This window comes from Cyprinodon tularosa, unplaced genomic scaffold (assembly GCF_016077235.1).
Source record: "Cyprinodon tularosa strain WSP-4 unplaced genomic scaffold, ASM1607723v1 ctg437, whole genome shotgun sequence".
NCBI lineage: Eukaryota > Metazoa > Chordata > Actinopteri > Cyprinodontiformes > Cyprinodontidae > Cyprinodon > Cyprinodon tularosa.
In genome coordinates, this window is record NW_024039160.1 from 61,556 (window position 1) to 76,045 (window position 14,490).

The 14,490-nt window shown below is 38.1% G+C and overlaps 1 protein-coding gene across 13 annotated transcripts in view; it reads left to right on the forward strand.

Moving 5' to 3' along the window:
• The window catches only part of LOC119792970 (ELKS/Rab6-interacting/CAST family member 1-like), a 163,860-nt gene that overhangs the window by 61,095 nt on the left and 88,275 nt on the right, over nt 1–14,490 (forward strand). For all 13 annotated transcript variants that reach the window (XR_005282049.1, XR_005282050.1, XR_005282051.1 and 10 more), the window contains one exon: nt 11,033–11,168. Coding sequence is in view for 10 of the 13 variants with exons in the window: in XM_038299841.1 (XP_038155769.1) it covers nt 11,033–11,168 (136 nt within the window). In the remaining 3 variants the exon portion in view is untranslated. The remainder of the gene's footprint in view (nt 1–11,032; nt 11,169–14,490) is intronic.

The window sequence follows — 14,490 nt, forward strand, 5'->3', positions numbered from 1 at the left end:
GCGGGCCAATTAAGAACAGAGATACCATAGTCCTTAAAGCTGGTGGTGGTAGCAGCTTTGGCATTGTGCGCAGGTGCTAAGTCCTGTTGGAAAATGAAATCTGTGTTTCCAAGACATTGATCAGCTAAGGAAGCTTGAAATGCTCTGAAACTTCCTGGTAAACGTCTGCGACATTTGACCTCAGAAAAGGGAGAAACACCAGCAAATGACATGGCACCCCAAACATCACTAGATATGGAAACTTTACACTGAACCTCGAGCAACCTGGATTCTGTGCCTCTTCTGGGGCCTTACATTTCCAAATGCAATTTAATTTGATCGGAGAACATATCTATGGACCAATAAGCAGCAATCCTCTTTCTTTAGCCCAGATGAGATGCTTCCAACGCCGTCTATTGTTAACCTCTCAACATCCACCTCATTTTGGTAATCCTCGCCTATTTTGTATACCCAAATGGAAAAGCAAATAACTTAGGACCTGCAAGCCCAAATTACATGTGCAATAGATTATTTGAAAGCTAACACACTTTAGTTTCCTAATATATACATTAACATTGGGTGACTAGAACACAGACCAACCTGCATGAGTTCAAACATCACTCAAAGTTGTTGTTTTTTTAATTTCGGAAATGATAGGTATTTTTTAAACAGCAGTAATAAATACATTCTTGAGAAAAGGCAGTATTATATTTGTTCTTCATCATGTCAACCAAAAATGCAGAAAATTGCAGACCTCTAGCTATAACAGTTCCAGAGCTGTGAGCTTTGGAACCTTTGACGTCAGCTTGGAGCTGAGCGCAATAGCTCCACCTGCTGGTAGAAATTTTACAGGTGAAATTTAATGCATTCTGAATTATTACCCCCCACTTAAGGCCCACCGTTGGGTTTTAAGAGGTTAAAAAATGGCTTGACAAAATGGCATAATCCATGTCTTTCCTACATCTGTACTTGGTGATCATTGAATCAATCTCTAGCTGCAGTCCACTCACTCTTTGCCAATCTCCCTCACATTTTTGAGTGGGATTTGTGTCATAATCCCCTTCAGGGTGTGGTTATCCCTATTGCTTGTACACTTTCGTCACAAGAGCTGTTCCTTCCCTTCACCTCCCTATTAATGTGCTTTAACACTGAGCTCTGTGAACAGCCAGCCTCTTTAGCAATGACCTTTTGTGTCTTGCCCTCCTTCTCCAAGATATCAATGGTCTTCTTTTTGTCTGTCAGCTCAGCCGTCTCCCCTATGATTGTGTGGCCACTACGCTGACAGGCAATGTAAAGACCTTTGCAGGTGTTTTGGATTAATTAGCTGACACACGGTCCCTGCAATTTTGTACCATTTCACAATATTCTTCTTTTTCTGGGGTGCTGAATTTCGGGGTTTCATTAGCTGTCACTTTAAATCATCAAAATTAAAACAAATAACACTTTAAATATGCCAGACTGTGTTTAATTAATATAAAGTACACGTTTCATGAATGAAACTACTAAAATAAATCAACTCTTTCACGATATTCAAATTTTATTAGCAGCACCCTCTTCCTTTCTAGCTACTAATAAGTAATGGCCACTGGTATAACAAAACACTTTTAAAACAAAGCAGTTATTTATGATAATATTACCTTCTGAATTAGCATTAAAATTAAAGCGTTTTTCATTCCAAGTGTGAATTTAACCTCCTACAATTTAAAATGATGGCAGATGTGGCAGACAGCACATGCCTATTTCAACTCTAAATCTTTTTCTGAGGCATTTGTCCACATTAATTGTTTAATAAAGTGTTTTCCCCTTTTTGTTTTTAAAAAAACAATCTTTTATTATCTGGTTTATTATCATGTTGTAAGATGGACCTGTTATGTTTTGAATTATGTTTTTTAATCTGCTGTATAATTTTTCTTTTAAGGATGAAGAAAACCAAATCCATGTTTCCTTCCTTTTTTTTTTTCAAAGGAAATACTGATTTCCCTGTGGTTTGAAGGAACTGCTTGATGTTAATTTTGGGCAAACTACAAGCAGTAAACATAGATGAGGCCCACAAGCATTTTTTGATCAAATATTTATACAGGGGTCCAAATGTAATATTAATATCACCTTTATGTGGCTCCCTGAGTATGAGCAGCATGCTAATGAGGAGGTTGGGAGGTTTACGGAAATTTCTCAGATTGCATGTGTGTTTTCCTTCTAATTAAAAGCAATAACCTGCATTTTTCACTGCCAAAAGTTCAGATAAAGTATTTCTTATGTTTCTGTGTATATTAGCAACTAGTTCAAAAGCACTTTTTATGTGTATTTTGGAAGGGAGTAAAATAAGAATCAAGAAATCAAAATGTCATTAACAAGTATACCAGTGTGGGTTAATCTTAGCACATGATATATATTTGCCGTGGTTGCCATCTTGTTTGTACGGTGTGTGTTTACATCTGTGTGAATCTTGGCAAATGGATCTCGGGTGTTTGCGTTGCGTTATTATGCGTGTGTTCGGCTTTTTGTGTGTGGTCCAACCCAGAGAAATTCGAATCGTGTGTTGAGGAATGTTTAACCGTTCGTGTTTGGTCTTCGCTTCTGTGTGTGCAGATATCCGTGTTGGTGTTTACTGCGCCGCGGTTAGAGAAAATCTCCAGTAATTCCGGTTCCTCGGCCGATTAGATTCAGTTGTTTTGCAGGAGAAAAATAGGTTTTGCATATTTAAGTAACTTTGAATGGGAGTGGGCCAGAGATTTATAAACCATGAGGTTTAAAGGGCAGTTTCTGTTACCTTAGAGAGCAGCTTTTAAGGAAAGGCGATGCATAAAAAATAGGGAACAGACATCTGTTGCATTATTATTTTAAAAAAGCCCTAAACTGGAAGAGATCAGATAAATAATAAATGAAGCATTTATTTTATAGAATGATGCATAAAATACTTAAACGAAATACATTATTGTCTTCATTCCTAAATCACTTCAAATCATCTGTAAAGTTATCATTTATAACTTTATTTTCATAAGACTGACATGCAGTAAAGCGAAAAGTCAGTTGTCCCATGTGAAATGGCTGCTTGCTGAAAGTTGCAAGAATAGATTGTTTATTTTCACTTTTATCCTATTAAACATAGAGCATATATCCAGGAGAAAAGTACAGGGCTGTGCTTTATTTCCAGTCCACTCATGTTCTCACCTGGTGGGGCACCAACTCGGTGTCTGGTATTTGGTGTCCAGTGGGATCAATAAATCCCTGTTAGCGTATTTATTATATAAAGCCTAAAATTTTATGATCCAGGACAAACGCTTGGGCCATGACCCCCTTGTGCCAATTTTGGATTTAAAGACATTTTATAATTAACAGGTTTGAAAACCAGAATTTCTACTCAAAAAATATAGCAGAGCCTGTTTTGGATGTTGGCAGTTTTCATAATGATGCATTTTTAATGAAGAGGTAAAATGTTTCAGTTTGTGGCCTTCAAGTCACCGGTCAGAACAAATGGAGGTAAAGTTGGATGAGTTTAGTCACTGGCCGACTGATTGGTACATCATTAGTGAGAATCGGCCTTCTTGCCATCTGAGCTAACCTTAAACATAATTATCACCTCCTGTTAGAAGAAAAAAATAGTAATATTAAAATATAAGTTTGCCAGAGGAATTAGGCCTCAAGTTTTATTGAATTTACAGACCTAAAGTAGAAATGAAAAAATGGCTGCCACAAAGTATTATGAAGATTAAAGAATCATTGCAATTCAATGGTGGTCTAATATCTGTAAAAAGAGTATTTATTCTGAGAATTTTTTCATTTTAAAGCAGTATATGAAACAAAGTAAATAAGGATATACTTTAGTCTTGCAATTTTGTTGAAGAAAGATAACAGAGTTTATGCAAGACTGAAACAAGCAGATGAAGTGTCTAAAAAAGAGCTGATTCAGGTGAGAAAATACTAGAGGTGCAACGCAATGATGAGAATAAATACTAAAACAAATGTTTATTTTCCTCAAAAAATAGGAAAAAGGGTCAGAAAATGCCCTGACTGTGCTGAATCAATTGGAAAAAGATATATATATATATATAAAACACAGAGCAAATGCAGCGTGAAGTAAGAAAACCTCAGCGATCCAACCAGATGTTTGGGGCTTCCTGGAAAACCTCCAATAGGAACATTCCTGCCTGTTTATGGCCTGTTACACTAAGGCAGGGCATACAGAACCAAACTGAACCCCAAATATTGAAATAACCGTATCCCACAGTTACTGTACATGGAAGCTAAAATCATGGCCTAACAAAGGGAACAAAATAACAAATGAGAGGGCTCACTTACTACATCTGCGTTCTCACTTAACATTCAAACCCAATTTGGATGTAAACACAAGAGCCACACATGGCTTTTCCAATGGCAGACCTTTAAGTGAGAAACGTCGATACACACACACACACACAAAGGCTGATGATTATGGTGTGAGCTTTGAACATGCAGGTGCTGCTGAGCGGTTTTGGCTGCTTCTCTGCTTTTCAATTTCTCTTCTCCCAGATATCTCAGGACAGTTTGGAATTAGGCCCCTTGGACCTTTTTAGCAAACCGATTTTATGCTACCCTTTTTTGCCAATATCATTTCTCAACTTTTCTGGCAGCAATATTGATGTAAAAGCCACTTGATGGATTACTCCTGTTACTTTATGTAACTTTAGAAGGTAGTTTATGGCTTACACAGACAAGGAAGATGAAAGCTAAGGCTTGTCATAAATGGGTTATATATTTGAGTACATTTATCTTTTTATGCTTTGCGCTAAGCTGAGTAAACTAAAAGCACTATCAGAAAGGGTTAGGGCTGAGAGTAGAGCTATATATGTTGAGGCTCGAAGGTCATTTGAATGTAAAGCCCTGTTTACACCTTCTGCAACAATATATACCGATATGCATGGAGACATTTCTGCATGCTGAATGCACGCAATGGTTTAATTTCAAAACAGGATCTAAATTTTAATCCTGAATTTAGTCCCACTGAAATAATACAGACCACTATTAAATTATACATCATTATAGCATTTGCTCCAATTTTCACCATATTTGAGTAAATGATAATGCAAATTTTTTTTTAATTTAAAGATCACCACTGCTTTCAGCACCTTTAAAAAAAGGTGGTAAAAATAATCCAGAAGAAGTCGATCTTGGGAACTATTTATGTATCATTCAGTGGGACGAGCTGCACAGCCTAAATTTATTTCTACCCTTAAAAGACTCAGATTGGAGGTCATCTTTAGTTATTTTCTGAGTTGAAACAATAGCAATTTTATTTTTATGGTCTAGAGAGTCCTGAACTGAACCTGCTCAAATCTGATTTAAAGATTAGTGTTATGGCAAGGAGGTTTTCCAATTTCAAAGACTTGGGGTTGGAAATTGTTGGTAATATTTGTTTAAATTGTTAATTTAAATTAAGGGGTTTATCTTTATTCGGGCAAACATTTGAGCTTGTCCACTTCAGGTATTGGTGCAGTCACACCATTTCTTTCAGTGATTGTACATTTTGATCTCTGTGATAATCACAGAAACGGATAAAACCAAAATGTTCACAGCTGCTGCACTTAATTGGCATGTTTCATCAGATTAAATCTACTCCAGGAATCAGGAAGTAAAGAGCATGTGCTTTGTTAAATTATCCTAGAGCCCTAAAAGGATTGTCAGTAGGTCTGAATACTTTGGAGCCGTTGGAAAAATAATTAATGTATGCAGTAAAACGGTTAACCCTTTATAGGGCAAGTTACCATTTTTGATCAGTGTTTTTCATTAGTTTCTTATAGAGATACTTTTGTTATTTTTCGGGCAAGTTGGTGTTTCTTGTAATTACATTGACATTCATTTATGCCATCAAAATATACATATTTTTTTAATGTTATAAAGGTAATAAGGTCTTGTCGTGGATTCCAATGACACACTAAAAAAAATATCTTTAAAGTTGTGAAAATGTCTTAAAATAAGTGTATTTACCCTTACTTTGAGTTGGTAAATAAGAAAATCTCCCAGCTGAAGTAGCATTTTTATCCTTTAAATCAGATTATTTGATATTATGCTCTTGAAATGGGAAACTGCATTTTTTTCCTTATTTTGAATGTAAAATTTCTTATTCCATTTGCAAAGTATCTTACTTACCTGCTCAGTTCAAGAAAAAATAAACTTATTTTAAGAAAACCTGACTTACTTAGATTTCAGTTTTTTGCAGTGTACTCTTTGCTTGAAATGTAGATGTTTAAAGTGAATGCCCTATAAAGGGTTAAGACCGACGCAAAATGGATAAAGATATGCTTTGTGCAGAGAGGCTTACTATAGTCACGGGCAAACCTAGTGAAAGTAAGAACTACCTAGCCTGCAGTTTAGTGTCTTTGTTATGTCCCCTAGTGTTTTTTTTTAACAGTATGCTTACACATTCCTTTGGTTTTTCCTAGTGTTTTTATTCCATTGATGTTATTGAGGTTTACTTTTTCAGCATTTGTGCCTGTGTTCATGTCTGGGGCCCGTAAGAGGTCCTGATCAAGTAAAGCTGCTGTTATCTGATAGCTCTGTGACAGAGCCACAATGGCTTCCAGGCGTCTTGAACAGGGATTAAACTATTTCTCCATCTTGTAAAGCCTGCATCTCCCACAAGGAAAGACTTTCTGCTCTTCCCGCTCTTTACTAGCCATTACAGTCTCGTTCATTTTCCTGATGATGATTTAAACCCCGCTTCCCGACACCCAGTAATCCCTTTGTGACGAGGCCCTCCTGCTTCCCGCTGTGCAGACATCAAATATGTCATCCAGTATTTGATTCATAGCTTTTCACCAAATTCCTCGACCGATTTTGACATTATATCGACTCCAGGGTATTTAGGACAGCATTGTGTTGCACAGAATCCTGATGTAAAGTTCAAATTTCTTGACAGAGGTACATTTGTGTTATTATTTGATAGATCATTGCAAAATAATTTTACTATCCACAAAGTTTTTCACTTTGTTATGAAACATAAGGAGCCTTTAATGTATCTTGTGAGGAATTTATTATATAGATCAGTATGAAATGGTTTAAAATGATGCTGTGTAGATCTTTTCTGATAAGTGTGGCAGGCATTTGTATCCTATCCTCCTACAGTATATCAGTACTTTGTAAAACTGGTTTCACTACAGTTGCCTTTTGCTTAGCACAGCAGTAACTGTGCAAATTTGAAACTAAAACTCAGTTATTCTCAACATAAATACACATATATGTGGAGCCTTCATGCATATTTTAGTCCATCCTCAGAGACCACATGAACGCATATCCAAACACAGCAAAACTTCACAAAAACCTAGCTTGGTAATAGTCTTAAAACCTTATCATGTTTTAAACATCCCCACAACCTTCTGTTTTTCATTTTGTCTTCAATGTTTGTTCACTAATGCTCTCTAGCAAACCTGTGACTTCTCACAAACTAATGGTGCTCATATAGACAAGTAGACTGTTGAATTGCTGGGGAATTTCTGAAGGCAATGAGTTTGGCTAGGTTTATATCTGAGTATATGTGGCTTAATGGTGGAAAACAGCCTTCTGTTTTCATCTTTTTTTGTTGCTTTGAATAAAACAGCTTGTTTCACTTTGTAAGCTTGTTTATGTTTTAAAGACTTACAGGCCAGACTTAAAGCTACAGTGTGTAATAATTACAGGGATATACAGTCAGAAATTTAATATATTATACATAACTATGTTATTTATCATCATCTACGAGCTCAGCCTCTTAACCTTAATATTTGTGTTGCCTTAGAATTCGTTATTTATAATTACATAGGAGCGGGTCTCGCAGCCATGGAGGCAGACATCTTTGCGCTACGGCAGCGCAGAGCCAACAAACTAGCGATTGCGAGATCGCCCATTACAAAAACATGCTGCGTGATGATGCTGTTACTCTCCAGTATACTTATTCAGCAACGTCCCCGACGTTTCACAGGTAATGATTCAGTAATTTTCTGTAAAATAATTTTCTGGATATATACCTCGGTTACTTCTCTCCGGCTCCTTTGGAGATCTTCAAGCCTTTCCTCCTCTGCTCTAGTCAAAAACTCCCTTTTAACAGGAAGTGAAATAACCAATATTTATTACTTTATTATCTGAGATCAATTGAATCCCATCCAAATGAAGTGACTGACTAACCTCTTTTTCAAAGGCTCTGGTCCAAAGACTAAAACGTCTGTTTTGTCTGAGGACAGGAGCAGAAAGTTAAGAGTGATCCAGGTTTTTATGTCTTCAAGACATGCCTGTAGTCTATATAATGGATTCATTTTGATTTATAGACATAAATAGTTGTGTATCATCAGCATTACAGCGGAAATTTATCCCATGCTGTTTAATAATTCTACAGATTGGGAGCATATACAGGTGCTGGTCATAAAATTAGAATATCATGAAAAAGTAGATTGATTTCAGTAATTCCATTTAAAAAGTGAAACTTGTATATTATATTCATACATTACATACAAACTCATATATTTCAGATGTTTATTTTGTTTAATTTTGATGATTACAAATGACAACAAATGAAAATCTCAAATTCATCATATCAGAAAATTAGAATATTACTGAAGACCAATAAAAACAAAGGATTTATAGAAATGTTGGCCAACTGAAAAGTATGAACATGAAAAGTATGAGCATGTACAGCACTCAGTATTTAGTTGGGCCTCCTTTGGCCTGTATTACAGCAGCAATGCGGCGTGGCATGGAGTCGATCAGTCTGTGGCACTGCTCAGGTGTTATGATAGCCCAGGTTGCTCTAATAGTGGCTTTTAGCTCTTCTGAATTGTTGGGTCTGGTGTATTGCATCTTCTTCTTCACAATACCCCATAGATTTTCTATGGGGTTAAGGTCAGGAGAGTTTGCTGGCCAATTAAGAACAGGGATACCATGGTCCTTCAACCAGGTACTGGTAGCTTTGGCACTGTGTGCAGGTGCCAAGTCCTGTTGGAAAATGAAATCTGCATCTCCAAAAAGTTGGTCAGCTGCAGGAAGCATGAAGTGCTCTAAAACTTCCTGGTATGTGGCTGCGTTGACCCTGGACCTCAGAAAACACAATGGACCAACACCAGCAGATGACATGGCACCCCAAACCATCACTGACTGTGGAAACTTTACACTGGACTTCAAGCAACGTGGATGAAGTGCCTCTCTTCTTTTCCTCCAGACTCTGGGACCTTGATTTCCAAAGGAAATGCAAAATTTACTTTCATCAGAGAACATGACTTTGGACCACTCACCAGCAGTCCAGTCCTGTTTCTCTTTAGCCCAGGCAAGACGCTTCTGACGCTGTCTGTGGTTCAAGAGTGGCTTGACACAAGGAATGCGACAGCAGAAACCCATGTCTTTCATACGTCTGTGTGTGGTGGTTCTTGAAGCACTCACTCCAGCTGCAGTCCACTCTTTGTGAATCTCCCCCACATTTTTGAATGGGTTTTGTTTCACAATCCTCTCCAGGGTGCGGTTATCTCTCTTGCTTGTACACTTTTTTCGACCACATCTTTTCCTTCCCTTCGCCTCTCTATTAATGTGCTTGGACACTGAGCTCTGTGAACAGCCAGCCTCTTTAGCGATGACCTTTTGTGTCTTGCCCTCCTTGTGCAAGGTGTCGATGGTCGTCTTTTGGACAACTGTCAAGTCAGCAGTCTTCCCCATGATTGTGTAGCCTATAGAACTAGACTGAAAGACCATTTAAAGGCTTTTGCAGGTGGTTTGAGTTAATTAGCTGATTAGAGTGTGGCACCAGGGGCCATCAATTTTGAACCTTTTCACAATATTCTAATTTTCTGATATGATGAATTTGAGATTTTCATTTGTTGTCATTTGTAATCATCAAAATTAAACAAAATAAACATCTGAAATATATGAGTTTGTATGTAATGTATGAATATAATATACAAGTTTCACTTTTTAAATGGAATTACTGAAATCAATCTACTTTTTCATGATATTCTAATTTTATGACCAGCACCTGTATATAGTAAAGAGAATTGGTCCTAGCACTGATCCCTGGATTAGGTAACCCTGGTTTCTGAGGAGGATTTATTATTATCGTGAAAAAATTGAAATCGGTCTGATAAATAAGATTTAAACCAGCCAATTGCTGTGTTTTTGATTCCTACAAATCTTGGACTATTTGGTCCATTATCTGAGGCCATGAGAATATCATTAGTGACTTTCACCAGAGCTGTTTCAGTGCTATGATGAGCTCTAAAACCAGATTGAAACTCAGAGGATCCTCTTACACATGAAGCTTAACATGGCCTCTTTCTTCCCCAGAGTGCTTGTCAACATTTAGGGGGCAATAACTGAGACCATCCCATGTCTAATTGAAGCAGTGTGGTATGAGAGTTTAAGTAATGACCACAGCCCTGAGGATTGTGGGATATCCTCTCTGCAATATTGATTCCATTTATGTTGGACAGGTTGAGAACAGAGTCAGGCATATCACTGCCTACCTTCATACAGACTCTTTGTACTGCTGCCTTCAGGAGAGCTGTACAACAAAACACAGACTAACAGCTTTAAAGACATCTTCTTCCCTAGAGCTGTCTAGGCCATCACTTCTCTTTAGACTCTGTTTTGCACTATTTGCCACACTTAATTACTCCAATTCCAACCTCACTGATACATTTTTGATGCCACTGTTAATGTCCTCGTCAAAGCTGTGATGCCCCAAACTAAACTCTGTTATGCTCCTGTGTTTGCATAATGACCGTGGACTATTTTGCCTCCAAGTGGCTTAGCAAAACCATAATGATAATAATGGTGATAATTGAAAAACAAGTTTGAAAATGTGAAAGTGTTTTGCAGCTGTACAATTTTGTGGAGAAAGCTTGGACTACTGGGGTGCAAAATAACTTTTAAAGATTTTAAACTCTAATTTAAGAAGCAAAACCAGAAAGAACTGGAGGCCTGTTAAGAATAATAGCCCCGTTCTGAGCTATTTAGTCTAAATTAGCTTCAGTGAAGTCATTATGAATATCATAAACAAAAAGCATCAGTCATGAACATGCAGATGATGTATTGTTTGTAAAATATTATTGTGTTTTTGCAGACAAATTAAGGACCAGTCGAAGAAGGTGGCCAACATGAAACACAAGGAGCAAGTGGAAAAGAACAGAAATGCCCAGCTGATGGAGGAGGCCAAGAAGAGGGAGGACAATCTCAACGAAAGTTCTCAGCAGATAAAGGTAAAGGACGAAAGCCTGTAGAAAGCTGGAGAAAAGTTTCTGTCTATGTCCTCTGAGTAACTTCTGCTACAACAACACCATGTTGTCATAACGTGATCCAGAGCAGCCTGAGGCAATGTCAAACACACTCACTCCCACATGCTGCAGCTCTCAGCTGAGAAGATGTGAGAGGAGTAGGCCAACGTGGATAATTGGCAGGGGGAGCCCATGGAAGATGGAGAAGAGGGGAGTGATTAAAGGAGAAGGAAAAAATTAATGCTTTTGGGTTTTAAAAAGCTTCTCTGTGGTTGAGGAGCACTCCTAATTGTTTGCTGGGTGCATCAAGTCACCCGAGATAAGACTCCCATGTGGTGTGATGATTCTGTGTGGTTTTCGCCATATAGCTGCAGATAATAGGTTCTCTTTTGCTTCTTTTTCATTTAACTTCACCCTTTCACCTTAAATTTCTTCCTGGCCTCCCCTGAAATCCTTCAGCCTGTTTTTTTCTTCCTCCTCATCCTCGTTCTTCTCTTCCAGTAATTGCTAACCTCAATGGCTCGCTGATTATAGACAGATGAAAACTGTCATTCTGTGTGTGTGTGTGTGTGTTTTGTGTGAACAAGCTTATGCACCCTTTAGCTATGGTTGATTTGGTTTAAGTAGTTAGGAAGCTGTCATTTGCAGTGTGTGTATGCGGCTGGAGGATGAGTCGATGTGAGTCACTGAGACACATGAGACCGCAGCGGTTACAACCAGAACTTGTGTGTGTGTGTGTCGGTTCCGGGCCAGCATGCATAACCTAAACAACCCTGCAGACGCTAACAGGACAGGACTGTAAATTTAATTCGATACAAAAAGTGCCGGCTTTGTTCCAAATGAATTCCACTGTGCTCTGCATAGTTAGACACCAAGTAATGTTGTCTCATCGGGGGTTCGGATTCTCAGCACATGTGTTGGAGATGTTCTGGAGATTTGCTCACGGCCACTGTAATGCCTCATCGTCCCGCTTCCTTCCTGTCCCCATCAGTTATTCATTCAGACCTAATTTACCCTGCAAAGAAGAAGAAAAATTGACCTTTTTTAATTGGGAGTTTGTGGGAACGCCATGCAGTGACTATCCTCTATGTGTGACTAGAATCCTCCAAGGCTAATGAGAGATCAGTATGGATAGTCTATGAGCGTTTTGATTATTTTAGTTCTAGAGAGAAAAAAAATGACTAAAGATGAATTTACCTTTGCCTGTTTTAGCTAAGCTTTTTGTTCACTTGTTACCAGAATGATCCATCAGGTGCCTGTCTTTGTGGGTCACCAATCCATCACATGGCAACTAGGGGTGTAAATAATAATCGTTTTGTATCGATTATCCATTTGCTCCTGGGCGTAATTCTCCCTCCCGTGCTGCGGTGCCGCTAAACCTATTTTGCCCTCCTACCGCGCTTCCTGGTTATACTCTTACAGCAGTGTGTTGCAGTAAGCTTGACACAGACATTTTTAAATTATGCTCAGTATTGAAGCGTGGTCTGAGCTACACACTGTGGGTCTAGATACGGCCGAGGCGGTGAGGAAATGGGGGCGAGTTTAGTCCGACGACGGAGGGACATGAGAGCCAAAAAGAGCGGAGATCCAGGTGGAAAAAGGGTCCCAGCGTTCTCGCGCACCTCGCTCTTCTAGCGGGTCAAACTTCACGAGTTGTTTTCCGCAATTTCGGTCATAAAAACAAAACAAGCCGGCCTCCTGTCTGCTGCACTGTTTGTGGTCAGCTACAATCTGGGAGAGGTGCAGCGGAGCGTCTCTCAAGGGGGCGGTGACGTCGACACACTGGAGCCTTCTTCTTCTTCTTTTTTTTTATGGCGGTTGGCAAACAACTTATAGGTGCATTACCGCCACCTTCCAGAATGGAGTATGGACCAGACAAACTATTATATTCTCCCTAAAATACCCGTTCTTCTTAGAAAATTAAAAATACTCCCAAAAACTACATCCCCAGATGACCTTTTAAACAATTCCCTTATATCTAGTTTATTTTTATTCCTGTCTAACTCTCTAGACAACATCTCTCTTTCCTGAGTATATTTATTACATTCTAAAAAAATATGTTGGACAGTTTCTTTGGAGCCGAGGTATTGCATTGAACTCATTACACTGATATTGTGCAGTATTCTTGCAGTATTTTTTGATGCAACTTTTCCACTTCTGTTATTTGCTGTTGTTTCTAAAGAAAATGCATAATGATATTACAGCTTTCATTGATTTATTTCAAACTTGAAACTTTGTTTAGCATGTAAGGTGTAAAAAATAATAAAGGAAAAATGTAACCGATTAATCGATTAATCGAATCGAAATCGTGGTGTATTCTTGAGAATCGAAAATAATCGAATCGTTGGGTCAGGAAATCGATACTGAATCGAATCGCCATGATGGATGTGATTTACACCCCTAATGGCAACGCAGGATAAACTGATGCAAAAACACGCACTTATACCAAAGGACACCGTAAGGTGTTTTTCTATAAACCATCAAATTGCGCAAATTATAATTACGAAATGAATTTGCTTAACGTTACCGTTCCACTGCAATTCCAAAAAAAAAAAAAAAACACTTCGATGAGGTTTTTTTTCGATTGAATCAAAACTCTTAGTTGAAGGATGGTGGCAACCATTAGGGCTGAGATTTGGATGCATCATTTGTTTACATCCACCACGTTGAAATATAGTGGGACAAATGTATTCACATACAATTTTAACTGTATTTGTCATTTAATGGAAATTCCACGATTGTGATTTAGCAGAATATCGACCCCAAGAATACTTTCTTGCAGAAAGTCCCCAATCATAATTTAAAGTAAGGACTTGCTTGCTTCAAAGAAGCAGTGGTAACAGTGGCAACATGCAGTACTGTCAAAATTATGAAATTTTAAGGGATTTTTACATTTTTTGTGCTTAAAATACATCCTTTGTATTTAGTGGATTTTTTATTTTTATTTGGGTAAAATGTTTTAGATTTTTCCTCCCAAGATTGTCATCGTAGTTTTCTGGAAATTTGACCCATTCCTCCTGAGAGAGCAGATGTAACAGAGTCAGGTTTGTGGGCCATACTTCTTCCTCAGAGTCCTCTATTATTTAAGTGACCAAAAACAACAATTAACCATCTGGTGACTTATAAGTCATTCTTACAATACCTTGGTTTGGGTCTGTGTAGAAGAAAATTCGGTTTCTCCAGCTCTCTTTTCTTTTTCTTTTTTGCAGTCGTCTCAGGTAAACAGAGCAACATGATGCTCTGTAGAAAAAAATGCTACATTATTATATTATTCAGGCCCTTTAGTTTGCTGAAGAGGACTTAAAGC